The sequence below is a fragment of the Apis mellifera genome, linkage group LG3, assembly GCF_003254395.2.
Source record: "Apis mellifera strain DH4 linkage group LG3, Amel_HAv3.1, whole genome shotgun sequence".
In the NCBI taxonomy this organism is placed as follows: Eukaryota; Metazoa; Arthropoda; class Insecta; order Hymenoptera; family Apidae; genus Apis; species Apis mellifera.
Window position 1 is genome coordinate 12052789 of NC_037640.1, and position 13855 is coordinate 12066643.

The following is a 13855-nucleotide window of genomic DNA, read 5'->3' on the forward strand; positions in this document are numbered from 1 at the left end:
GGAAAAAGATCGATCGTATTGTTTCGTATTCCTTGTGATAATAACACGTTATAACATGCGTACAACACATCAAGGGATTTATCTTTTTTTATTCGCGCGAAAATCGAGCGAGTTTCTTGTACGAAGCTTCATCCATTAACTGCAATAACATTTTAGTAAATTTCAGCTGTTACGTCACTTTTAATTTTATTATACATACACATTTACCGATTTAATTTCGTTCGTCGTATTATACGATTTATATACGACCGAAATAACGTTATTTCTTTTTTTTTTTTTTTTTTCTTCTTTTTCTCCTTAACGCGCATCATTAAGAAAAAAGAGAGAGAGAAAGATACTTCGAGTATTTTGTATCACCGGTGATTTTATTTTTTTTTCGAAACGAAAAGAAAACAGTGATCGAAGAGAGATGATCGAGCTATGCGTTGTAACGGAAAGGAAAGAAAAAAAAAAAAAAAAAAGAAAGAAAAAAAAGTCAATTATAAATTAGTGACCTGGACTTTGTCTTCTAATATATACGTATATACATGCTTGTCAAGGAAAGTAAGCGGATTAATCGAAACTCGAGAAAGAAGGTAATTACCATAAACGATTAACAGCGCCAGTTGTGTATACACAGTACGCAGTAGAACGTTTATTATTTGATTTTTTTTCTTTCGTTGTGTTTTTTCCCCCTTTCCCCTCTCGTTATTATTATTATTGTCCGTTATTATTATTATAATTATTATAATTATTATTATTATATTATTATTATTATTATTATATATGCGTTTATTATCGTCGCACGTATGTGGAACGTGAGTGTGAATCGGGAGTCGGAGACTCGTGATCGCTTTGTCAATTTTCAATTTTTGCACGCAAAAAATCATTTCTCGGCTTAAGTTTCGAGGATGTTTTCTAAAAGCGAGGAATTGTCATCGAAGTGCCATAAGAGTGTTAGTTCGAAACGAAAGATTCGTCACTAGTGCGATTAATTCGTCACGACGAGTTATCTGTACAATCGTTTCTTCTTTTTCTTCTTCTTCTTCTTCTTCTTCTTCTTCTTCCTCCTCTTCTCGTTTTTTTGAAAATATTCTCTTTCCTCTTCTTATCTTTTTAATCGTTGTATATTTGTTTTTTTTTCTCTCTCTCTCGTTACTACGTTCCACAGCCGTGTTATGTTCTCAATGTAGAAATTTCTCGTTAGTCATTCGAAACAGAGATCATAGAAAGACGATCATCATCGAATCGAAATCCATTGCCTCTCTCCCCCCCTTTGTGTATATCGATATTATGTCCATACACACACGTACATATATACATACACACACAGAGACACGTTTACACGCCAAATTCGAGAAATTCCCGCACTCATTACGAAGCACCGTTACTCTTAGCCAAAAATTACTTTTATTTAGTTATTCGTTTTTTTTTTTTTTTTTAGCGATCGTGCGGATGCGTCTGGCATCAACTGACCGATGGTTACTGGGATCGTTGCCTCGACGACGAAAATAAGAAATAAAACCGCCTTCGAGCGAAATTATTATATTTCAAATGGCCCTCGTTGTAACATGAGCCAGCATTGTTTTTCTTTCTCTGTAGAGAAGAATCGTCGTCGAGCGTGACCGGGCAAGGAGAACGATCGACAACACAGTACCATTGGCCACGGACGATCTTTAGATGTTAAGATAAGATATTTCCTTCGTTTCGTGGCTTCCTCGAGTAAAGAAACGAACGTTTTTTTTTTTTGTTTTGTTTTGTTTTTTTTTCTCGACAATAACAACAACAACAACAAGGAGAACAAATTTTTCGATCTATTATTATCATCCTTGTTGTATGTAATGTAATATAATAATACACGATGTATCGATAGAAGAGAAAAAGAATCAATGTTCCGGGCTACTCGAGAAGCCAATCGCAACAGGAAGTCAGCGATTATTATTTTTTATGGACTTTTGTTTTGCATGTTGCGTACGCGTATTGTTGATTTATTATTATTATTTTTACTTGTCCGGACAATGAAGCAAAGCGAAATATTTGGAGAAAAAAAAAAAGATAAATATATATATATGTACATGGTTTGTTCGTTGCATTTAACTTTGATTTTTTTTTTTATAAGCTATTCAACTTGGCCATTTTCTTCATTTGTTTTTTTTTGTATTATTATTATTATTATTATCTTTATTCTTTGTTGTTACTGCGTTGCGAGAAACGATCTTTGTCTATTATCTATCGATGTATAAAATTAGATTGACGCCAGAATATCTTCGTTTCTCGCAACGAGAATCGAATTTTGTATAGTCAACTGTAGAGTCTAATTGCACGACAGATTCGATACACGACTCTGCGTTATTGCCATCCATTTATCTTTCCTCGCGAATTCGTCCGTATATATTCTCGTTTTGGAAACTTTCCAGTGCATCCCAGTAAGGGCGCATCAGAGTAACCAAAATTACAAATAACGTCGGACGAACTCGTTCCTTTCTTGTCCTTTCTTCTCCTCCTCCCTCCCTTTTTTTATTTTCTTTAAGAGTTTTCAGCGCACGTTGGATCGATGGATTTCTCATGAATTGTATTATCCGTCGAAACTTTTTGTTGGATAAAAAAAAAAAGAAAAGATAATGGTACGATCGCTACTTTCGTTTTATTTTCGTTCTACGAGATTTCCTTATTTTTTTTTTTACCTAATTTCGTTACAAACGATTATATTAATAATTATTTTACGTTCGATTATCATGTACTTTTATTTTCAGGTTTTTATCCATTCCCTCTTATTATCCATTCTTCTCCAGTTCCTATTCCATTCTGCACGCACCAAAAGAAAAATATATATACATGTCCACACGTGCAATGAAATATCGTATCTAGTATTTTAGTAAATTAGCTCGCAATTTTTTTGCATGCAATATTTTTTTTTTTCTCTACATATCGTAGTTTCACCTCTACTGTCACGAGCCGATTTACCGACTTCGATCTTTTCACAGAGTTCTCATCGGGGAGCGGAAAGTCGGAGGGCGACGGTTGGAAGGAGAAGTGCCGAAATCTCGGCGGATCGACGAATCAGTCGTCGAGCGCGGATGCATCGAGCGGCAAGTCGTCGTCGAGCAACGCCACGGCAACGGCATCATCATCATCATCGTCGTCGTCTTCGTCATCGAGCACGACGACCAGCAGCTGCTCGTCCAGCACCGCGTCCAGTTCCGGCACAACGACAACCACGACCACGTCGACGAGAAGCCCGTCGGTCTCGCCCGCGACCGGGAGAAGCGGCAACAACGCGCAGAACAGCGGAGGGAGCAGCAGCAGCGGCGGCAGCCCTGCGCCGACCACCAACTCGTCGGCGAGCGGCCATCAGATCGGTACGATGTCAGCGCCGCCTGGCCGCCAAGTGCCAAAGAGACGCATGAGGCGTCGCGCGACCTCTCACTCCCAGGATCCCGCCGAACAATTGACGGAGATGTCGGTGCGCGGCTTGAATCTCTTTCGTTACGCCTCGATATCCGAGGGCGTTTACCAATGCACCGAGTGCGCGAAACTCGACATCCAGAAGACGTTCAAAAATAAGTACAGCTTCCAACGGCACGCGTTCCTCTACCACGAGGGCCATCAGAGAAAGGTGTTCCCGTGCCCCGTCTGCGGCAAGGAGTTCTCCAGGCCTGACAAGATGAAGAATCACATGAAGACGGTGCACGATTGCTTCATGCCCAAGGACTGCGTGGTGCCGTTCGGCTTTTTTCTCTCGCCTTAGCGGGCGGCGCGAGGGCGAGGTGGGGTGGCGATCGGTCCGTCGGTGCGAGGGGCGACGAGGGGGGCCCAGAGTGGCGACGAGCAGGACGAGATCGGGGACGTGACGAGGGGATCGGGTTCGAACGTTGAGAGGAGCGCGAGGGGGGCGGCGTTCAAGCACGTGGCCGCCGCCGCTTCGAGGATGGTGTCAGTGTTCAGGCGGGGACGTGTTTGACGAGGAGGAGGGGAGGAGGATTCCTCTTCTCGGCGCACGGGCCTAGGTCTCTAGTCACCCCAGATATCGTGGTCAGGACGTGGTATGGAGGGAGGTGCCTTTCGTTTTTTTTTCGAGAAGAGAGAGAGAGAGAGAGAGACCTATCGCATAGCCTATCTCACCCCCGCGATGATCGATTCCCCCTCTTGTCGTATTGAAGCGCGATCCAACTTCTTTGTGCGCCTTTTATGCGATTTTAAATAGTCGTTTTTCTTTTTTTATTATTATTATTATTATTATTATTATTATTAATATTATTATTAATATTATTATTATTATTATGATTGTTACGAGACGAAGAAGGGGTAATTGAAGGGGGGAGGGGAGGGGAGGAGAGGGGAGGTCAGGTTGAGGAGACGAACGCGGGACGGATCGGATGCAAACACTGCTTTGTAAGCGGGACGACGTCGAGTGATCGCGAGTCGATTTTCTTTTTCTTTTTTTTTTCTTTTTCATTTTCTTTTTCTAAATCGAAGAAAGACGAGAAAAGACGCGAGAACTGGTGACTGCTCGAGTAGTGCTGCTGTGTGTAGTATGTGTGTTACATTAGTATTATTATTATGATCTTTGAATCGTGCAATAGCGCGCAATGCTTGTGACCGATCCGACGTCTTCGTGTCTCCTTCGCTCGCGTACCCTCGCGTCTCCTCCCTATCCCCTCGCTCGTAAAAAGCATGAAAAAGTAAATATATATATAAATATATATATATACACATGAGGAACTCGAGTATCGCGAATTAATAATAATTTGGCCAGTTGGAAAGAGGAAGGGATACTTTTAACGGTAAAACTTATTGAAAAAAAAAAAGGGGTTTATACTCGTTTTTTTTTTTTTTTTTTCTCTTTTACATATATATCATGCAAAATAATATTTTATATAAGGCGGTTACGTATGTACGATATATGGGAACCATTGTTTCACAATTGCTGAATATAATCGTTTAAATCGTGTCGGGCCCGCGTAATCGAAGAGTTTGTTTTTTTTTTCTTCTTCTTTTTTAATTAAAAAAAAAAAAAAAAAAAAGTCGCAGTATTTTACGCGGGCGTAGTCTGCATATTATAGAATTCCAGATTTTTATTTTGAAAATCGAAATTTTTAACGATAATGGCGAGAAAGAGATATATATATATATTCCTGCGAAAGTAAGAAGAGCTTTCTTTTTTCTTTTCTTTTCTTTTTTTTTTTTTTTTTTTTTCCGAAAAATATATGATTTTTCACGCGGATAAGAGAGAGAGAAAATTATATTTTTTTTTTTTTTTTTTTTTTTTTAAGCAAAAGTATATAAGGGGAAATAACATATAAGCAATACGATTAATGGGACTGAAAAAGCATCGTACGGATATATTTTTTTTTCTAGATCGTATATACATACATACATACATATATATATATATATATATAATATATGTATATATAAAATATATAATATATAAATATATATATATAAAATATATACATATACATATATTTATATATATATATAAAATAGATAGCTTTAAAAAAAATGTTCGATGCTTTAACGCGCGGAATGTTTTTTTTTTTCTTTTTCCATTTTTTCCCCCTCTTTTCTCTTCCCCCTCCCTCGATATTACTCGGTCTTCCGATTTCAGCAGTTCACACGTGAAACGTTGGTTACAAATATCTTCTTCTCTCTTCTTCTCGGATGTCTTCTCCAAATTTTATACTGCATATAAAAAATTCATATGAAAAAAAAACTCTGCATATACAATTACAACTAGATTTTTTCGGAATAAAAAAAAAAAATTGTATCGAAAAATATAATACGCAATAATATAATATCGATTCGCATATCAATTTATACGCGCGTGAATAAGAAAAATTTTTATTGGAAGGAAAAATTATTTTTTGAACGATGAAAAGAAAAGAAGGGAGAGCAGAGATGGATCCATTGGCAGAGTTTCGTAGTCGAGATTTGTATTATTATTACTATTACTATTATTAATATTAATATTATTTTTTTTTTCAAACGCCTTCCAACAGATTTGATTCCAATGGTGCGTAACAAAGTATATTTAGCGAGATTAAAGAAAAGAAAGAAAGAAAGAAAGAAAGAAAGAAAGAAAGAAAAAAGATGAAAATATATATTTATCACAGAGTTTATTAAAGGTTCGCTACGGGCTCAGGAGACTCGTAGTGTTCAGTTAGATAGTGCCTAAAATAGAGAAAATGAAAGAAAGAAAGAAAGAAAGAAAGATGAAAGAAAGAACACGAATTAATACTGCGTAGCAGTAGTCTCGGTATATGTACAGGTGTTTTTTTTTTCTGGGAAAAGTGTATTATAGTTATTACCAATTATTAATTATTATTACTATTATTATTATTATTATTATTATTATTATCATTATCGATTTACCATTATTCGCACTACTATTAATGCAGCAACAAAAACAATATTATTTTTATTATTCACCGTTATTATTATTATTACTATTATTAAATATTATTGTTTGATAAGAATTATATTAACTTTTAGCTATGGACAAGCACCGATAAAATTGGTTATTATTATTATTATTACTAGGTATATAAGTTAATGCACAGGCAAGCACAGACGAGTTATAGAGAAAGTTTATATATGTATACAAACATAGAATATATTATTATAATGACCCTCAGTTAGTTTCTGGGTCTAGACCGTTTGTTTTTTCTCTTTGATTTATTATTATTATATTATATATATATATTATATATTATTATATTATATTATATTATATTATATTATATTATATTATATTATATTATATTATACTTTTTTCGTTCATTCGTTCGTTTAAAAATCTGAAAGAAATTTATTATTTGATACATTGTTAACACGTTTTCTATTTTTTCTTTTTTTTTTTTTTTCCGGTGTTGGGACACCGCAGAGTAGAAATAGTTAAACACGAAACTTATACGCACACACGCGCATGCAGACACACACATACAACACGTACAGTTTTTTTTTTTTTTTTTTAGGAAAATATTCCAAACACCGTTCACGCAGTCGAGCAGAACCAATGCAAAACGAAGTTTCGTTCGTGGAAACAATATACGCGATATACAATCCCTCCGTATCTGTTCTAAAAATATTCACAGCAGGAAGTTATGCGAAAGAAGAGGGAAACTGGTCTCGATTCGTTGCCATACTTTTTTTTTTTTTTTTTTTTTCATTTTCAATTCCAAAAAAAAGTTCACAAATTGCTATCGAATATTTCAAAATTATACTAATTCGTTTTCAGATTATTATTGCTACACTTTTCTTTCCTCTCTCCTTCTTTTATTTTGCAACGAATTTTAACAATTTTCCTCTTCTTTCAAACACTTCCTGTTTCGTTTTATTTTTTTTCCCCCGAATTGATAACAAATTCGTTGCGAAAAACAAGTTTCGAACGAATACCGAACGGAAAGCAGTATTTTAGTCTTCCGCATCGGTGTTATAGATCGGCGTGAGAGAGAGAGAGAGGGAAAATGAGCGTGGATGTTGATACATGTGATGTGTATGATGTTTTTGAAACGATGAACACGTGAGATAAAGCTATTTAAAAAAAATATATATATATATATATAAAGAAAGAGAGAGATATAATATTTCTGCGATTTCTTTCTGCGAGAGAAGGAAGCTCGAAGAAGAGCTTCTCTCTCTCTCTCCTTTTTCAGACCAAGCTCGTACTCGTAGTCGGTATTTAATAATAAAATGAGTGAAAAAAAGAGGGAGAGAAAAAAGAAAAAAAAAAGGGAAAAAAATGCAAAAAAAAAAAAAATATATATATATATATATCTTAATTATATACATAATATGACGAAAGAGCGTTGAATGTAACAATACGAGGGGGAGAGAAGAGAAACAAACGAAAAAAAACAGACAATAAACAGATATATACCTTTCAGCTTCCATTCGTCCGAAACAGCGAAATGTTTTGTATTTCAGCAAAAAGCGAAACGAAATCCTTGCGTCCAATTTAATTGCGTTGTTGTGTTACGGGGAGGGGAGGGGAGGGGCGGGGCGGAGGGGAGGGAAGGAAAAAAAAATGTTATCGCGACATTTTTTTACTTTGATATTATATATATATATTCGAGGCGTTTGAGTGGCGTTTGAAAATTCATCGAGGATAAAAATTCCAATCTCGAATCGATTTCCCAAAAATTTTAATCGATACGATTTATTTGAATATATATATACGTTTGTAATAGAAGCCTTGATGAAATTGCGTATGAATTTGCGTACGAATCGATATATATATATATGTATATATGTATACACAGAAATGGGCATCGTATGCAATTTCGATCAATTCGTATTGATGAAGTGAAAATTACTGTCTGTTCAGAAACAAGGGAAGACGAGAGTGCGAATAATTTAAACGAGACTCGTTGCGTCGATGAGCGACGCTGAGAGAATGCTTGAAAGAAAGAAAAAAAAATATATATATATATATGTAAGAAAAGAAGTGACGAGAGAAAAAAAAATTTAATCAACTCTATGACATGTGCAAAAGCAATCGAAAAAATTATCGAGTTTACACTTTTTCTTTTTTTCTTTACTTTCCATTGTGACTACCTTTATGTTTTAGTTTTATACTATTATTGTAATAGTTATATTATATTAATATTATTATATTATGTTATTATTATTATTATTATTATTATTTTTATTATTATTATAATTATTATTATTATTACACTATTACTATTGTCATCGTCAAATAACGTTTATTATTTTATTTTTAATTTTAACTGTAACCTCGGGTAATTAGTTAGCGCGGTAAGGTGCGTTAGGCTTTAAAAAAAAGAAATCACATTAGTAACACAATTAGATGATGGAACACGAGCAACCACGTTATATCGTATTTTTCATAATGCAGATATTTTATTCGAGCGTTGAATGCTGTGTAGCTTGCGACATTAACGCGACGCCTTCTAATACGTTTCCATTTATATTTGTTGGAAGTAGAATTCAACATATAGATGATATATATATATATATATATATGTATATACATATTACAAACATATATATATATATATATATTTTTTTTTTTCAAGACGTTCTGGCTAATAGATTTATTTATATATTTAGCACAAGTTGAATCTGTAATAAATTTTATTCGTATGTTTACACGACGCGACTACGAGTATTTTTCTTCGCGTCGAATCGAAAGTGTTTGACATTGAAACGACTTGTTTGTTTTTCTCTTCTCTGTCTATCGCCAGGACGTCCGTTGTTCCGTTGGAAATTTTTTTTTGCCCGAACCGCGAACGAATATCGTACTTCGCGGTTTTAAAAAGTGCGCGCGTGTTCAAAGTATCTTATATCCATTTTATGGAAGAAGAAAGCTCGAAGAAAGCATTTTGAATAAAGGAAAATAGAGGGAAGAGAAGAAGGGAGTCACGTATACCACACACGTGCTCCACCTGTATTTTTTTGTTATTTTTTACTTACACATTTTATCGACACTTTAACGAGTGAACACACACTTTAACAAAAATTCGCATGTCACCCAATATGTAACGTTATAACGATAATATACACACGCATTATACGATTATACATAATGGGTATATATATATCAAGGTATATATATATATATATATATATACCCATACACATATTTGCACACTTGAGAAATTGCACAGCACTATGCATATATGTCTCGATAGAAGAAAGAAACGGTACATGCACACATACACACACACACACACATACACGATTATATCGATGACGTTAATCGTAACGGGGAGGAAAAAAAAAAAAAAAAAAAAGAAAAAACAAAAAAACATACAGGAGGTTGAAACTACCGCACGATTCGATTAATTAATCGTTAAGTTTTTTTTTTTTTTTTCTTTTGCAATAGAAGAGAAAGAAGTTACGAGGACTATTATAAGAGATATATAATTGCGTGTACGCGCGCGAGCGAATAAAAAGAAAAAAATTTATTATATATTATATATAAATACTATATTATATATTATATGTTATATTATTGTACGTTCACTCTGTTCGAGGGTGGAGACGCGTTTAAACAAGGAAGCAAAAAGAAAAAGGAAAAAAAAAAAAGTTATATACATATAACAGTAAATGTAATAATAAAGGAAACAATGAAGAATGAACACGTTCGCACATTTATCGTCGGTCGGTTGACTGTACATTTGTTCTGATGTACGTACGTATGTACCTATATTATTTGTCGATGCCTGGGTGGCGATAAGAAGGATATAATAATGATTTAACGACTATTATTATTTTTATTTGTTTTTATCTAATTGTAGTTTCTTTGTAACTCTTTTGTGATATAGAAACCGCAATAGTCTATCCGACCGTTTATTTCTTGTATCGATTAGCGCAACCTTCATTAAAGCAAGACAGAGAAACATTAACAACTCTCTAACTCTAAGCCTCCTCCCTTTCCCTTTCTTTGCTATGTTCTTCCCCCACTCCACTCTTCCCTTTCTCCTCGCGCGTGGAAACAAATGTTCGCCTACCGATTGTACAATTGGATACGGATTTCTCGCGAGTTAAACCCGCGCTTAATTAAGCCTCTTAATTGGAATTAATTTTCCAAGGAATTTTTCCAAACCACTCCTCTAAATCGAGGAGAGGCTTCAACAATGATTTCTTGTTAATATACTGCTTCGAATATAATTTATGTACAATGTACACATACAATCATTCGACTCTCTAAAAAAAACTCATCGGATTTTTTTTCCTCGCTGCCGATCCAAACATCCCCTTCCTTCCTCTCTCCCCCCCTCTCGCTAATCTCTCGCTAAAACTCGACTAACACTCCTGTTTACCCGTTCTCTATTTCCATGTCCGGCCAGACCAGCTGCCCTGTCTACCGAGCGACATCACGTTCGAGATCTGCACGTCGTCCTCCTCGTCGTCACCGCCGCCTCCGCCCCCGCCGCCGCCCCCGTCCGCGCCTTCGACGACGACGGCGACGAAGAGCGGCGAGGAAACGGCGTCGTTCACCGAGGGGAACACGGACGCTACGTACATCAAGTCGGAGAGAGTGGTGAGCGGTATGCACTTCCTCACCGACCGGGAGGAGGAAAGGGGCGATCTATTGCTGCCCAAGTCGGAGTCAGGGGAGGCCGAACCGGAGGTCAGGAAACAGGTTGGTTGGCCTGCTGCTTTTGATACTCGTTCGGCATGCAGTGCACCAGCTGTGCCACCTGGCTTCGCCTGGAGGACGAGGAGGGAGGGAGGGGCAATAATCTCGTCGCGGATTTGACGGGGTGTTTTCCGTTCCAAGCTCTTCAGAATTCGATTTATAGAAGGGAAGGGGGGGGGGCTAATTTTGAAATGAGAATTTTCCATTATAATTCCAAATAATCCATTTTTTATTGAATTATAATAACACGTAAGAAATAATTTTTCTCGTGTTTCGAATATATACGTTTGTTGTATCGATTAGTAAAATTTTACGTTTCTATATACTGTGAAGTAAACTGTGTATACTGGTGAAAAGAAGTCTCTTGCGGGACGGCGGGACAGGGGACGAGAGATGTCCTTCGCTGCGGACCGTTATCCCCACTTTAGGCGCTTTGTTTACAATCTTTGTTGACATCGCACACTCTAATAGTAGAAGAGCTATAATTTCAACATTCGAAATCGTAAAAATTGTTTTCATTTACGTTAGTATATATATATATAATGAAGCTGAAATATTTTCGTAACTATTAATTATTTTCATAATATATACATATATACATATAATTATTATCTCTACTCGAATATAAAATTAAACATTTACAAATTAAATAAATCGTAATTAGCTTACGCGTATTATAAGAAAAAATATTTATATTATATCGATACGTTAAAATTCTTTTGATTCTATGTCTACTTTAATACATTGAAATTTAAATATAGTTATTTTGAATTAGTATACGCGAATACCATAATAAAAAGAAAAATGCGTGTAAAAAATAGACGTTTGCCATATTAATCCGCATTCCTTCCACTAGATTTTTTTCCACCAGTGAACGGTATATCGATATAAATGATTGATCGATTTCTATAATTCGAGTCGAGAGTACTTCGTGTAGCAGGAAAAGTAAAAGAATTATTTTCGCATGAAAACTGTATCGTCCGAATGGAAAGCAGCCCAAGAAAGAAAACGTCTTCTTATCCAGTTTTACCCTCCAGTTTTCATTAGCGTTTGCTCTTCTTTCGGAGTTCGTTGAACCGCAATTCCTCCGTGTAATTGGCCACGGTGAAGCGGATTTTGTTTCCACTCCGTTTATCTCGGGTGACACCTTTTCGTTCAACAAACAAAAAAATCTAGAGCGAAAGAAGATTTATTCTTAGGTATCGAGCACGCAGCTAAATTTCAAATAGCGATATTAGATTTCTATCGCGACAGAAGGGAGAACATTATTAGAGATATCGAAAGAAAAATTGATTACAAAAAAAAAAAATATGGAGAGTGAGAGAGAGAGAGAGAGAAAAAACCAAATAAACGTTGTTTTACAAGCTGCTGGAATACCTCATTCAAAACGACGGTTCCGTAGTCTGCAAGTGGTGCGGCGAGGTGCTACCGTCTCGAACCCGTTGGTACAGGCACAAGTACAAACTCCACGTCTCCACCCAGGTCACCCAGCCGGCGCCACTGTTCAAGTGCCACAGCTGTAACGCTTACTTCAAGTCCCGTAAAGGTTACATCGGCCATCTAAGCTCTCGCCATTCCGACAACGAAAACGACGAGAACAGGGAAGAGCCGGCCAACAAGAAGGCTCGGAAGACCTCTGACGTAAGTCTTCGAGTCAACCGCCCCCCCCCGCTTCATCCTATCATCGTTGCTTCGTTGATTGGATTTATTTATTTATTTTTTTTTTTTTCAGTCTTTTCCTCGTTTCTATTCGTTCGCAATTTTTTCTCTCGGGAATATTTTCGAAAATTGTTATTGGGCCTTAGATTTTCGTCGAGTGAAAATTTTTTTTTTCACTTTCGTTTCTATTCGTTCGCAATTTTTTTTTCTCGAGCATGATACGAACATTTTCGAAAGAATCGTTAGAAATTATTATTGGACCTTGGCTTTTCGAAATTTTTTTTTTTCACTTTCGTTTCTATTCGTTCGCAATTTTTTCTCTCGGGCATGATACGAACATTTTCGAAAATTGGGCCTTAGATTTTCGTCGAGTGAAATTTTTTTTTAATTTTTCTATTCGTTCGCAATTTTTTTTCCTCGAGCATGATACGAACATTTTCGAAAGAATTGTTAGAAATTATTATTGGACTCTGGCTTTTCGAAATTTTTTTTTTTCACTTTCGTTTCTATTCGTTCGCAATTTTTTCTCTCGGGCATGATACGAATATTTTCGAAAATTGGGCCTTAGATTTTCGTCGAGTGAAATTTTTTTTTTCACTTTCGTTTCTATTCGTTCATAATTTTTTTTCCTCGAACATTTTTGAAAGAATCGTTAGAAATTATTATTGGACCTTGGCTTTTCATCGAAATTTTTTTTTTTCACTTTCGTTTCTGATCACAATTTTTTTTTTCTCGAGCATGATACGAACATTTTCGAAAGAATCGTTAGAAATTATTATTGGACCCTGGCTTTTTGTCGAGTGAAATTTTTTTTTCACTTTCGTTTCTATTCGTTCGCAATTTCTTTTCCTCGAGCATGATACGAATATTTTCGAAAGAATCGTTAGAACTTATTATCGGACTTTCGTCGAGTGAAATTTTCCTGTACTTTTTATAGAAATATCGAGAACGAATCGGAGAGGCTGTTTTTTCTTGCAACTAAGCATTATGCGCTATTTTCGTTCGATTCAGCTCTCCCGCGACTTTCTAACGACTCTTCAACGATTCTCGCGACGATTTCGCGCTCTAGAAAAATTTTAATAGCCCAAGTTAAGAATAAAGTTA

At 35.9% G+C, this 13855-nt stretch overlaps 1 protein-coding gene across 2 annotated transcripts in view; it reads left to right on the forward strand.

The window, feature by feature from the left end:
• The window catches only part of LOC410918 (protein tramtrack, beta isoform), a 34393-nt gene that overhangs the window by 17920 nt on the left and 2618 nt on the right, over window positions 1-13855 (forward strand). The window contains exons 4-5 of one of the 2 annotated variants that reach the window (XM_026439426.1): window positions 10800-11095; window positions 12458-12733. In XM_026439426.1, coding sequence (XP_026295211.1) covers window positions 10800-11095; window positions 12458-12733 — 572 coding nt within the window. Of the gene's footprint in view, window positions 1-2963; window positions 5004-10799; window positions 11096-12457; window positions 12734-13855 lie in introns of those variants that run through there. The other variant, XM_026439425.1, reaches the window with a different exon arrangement.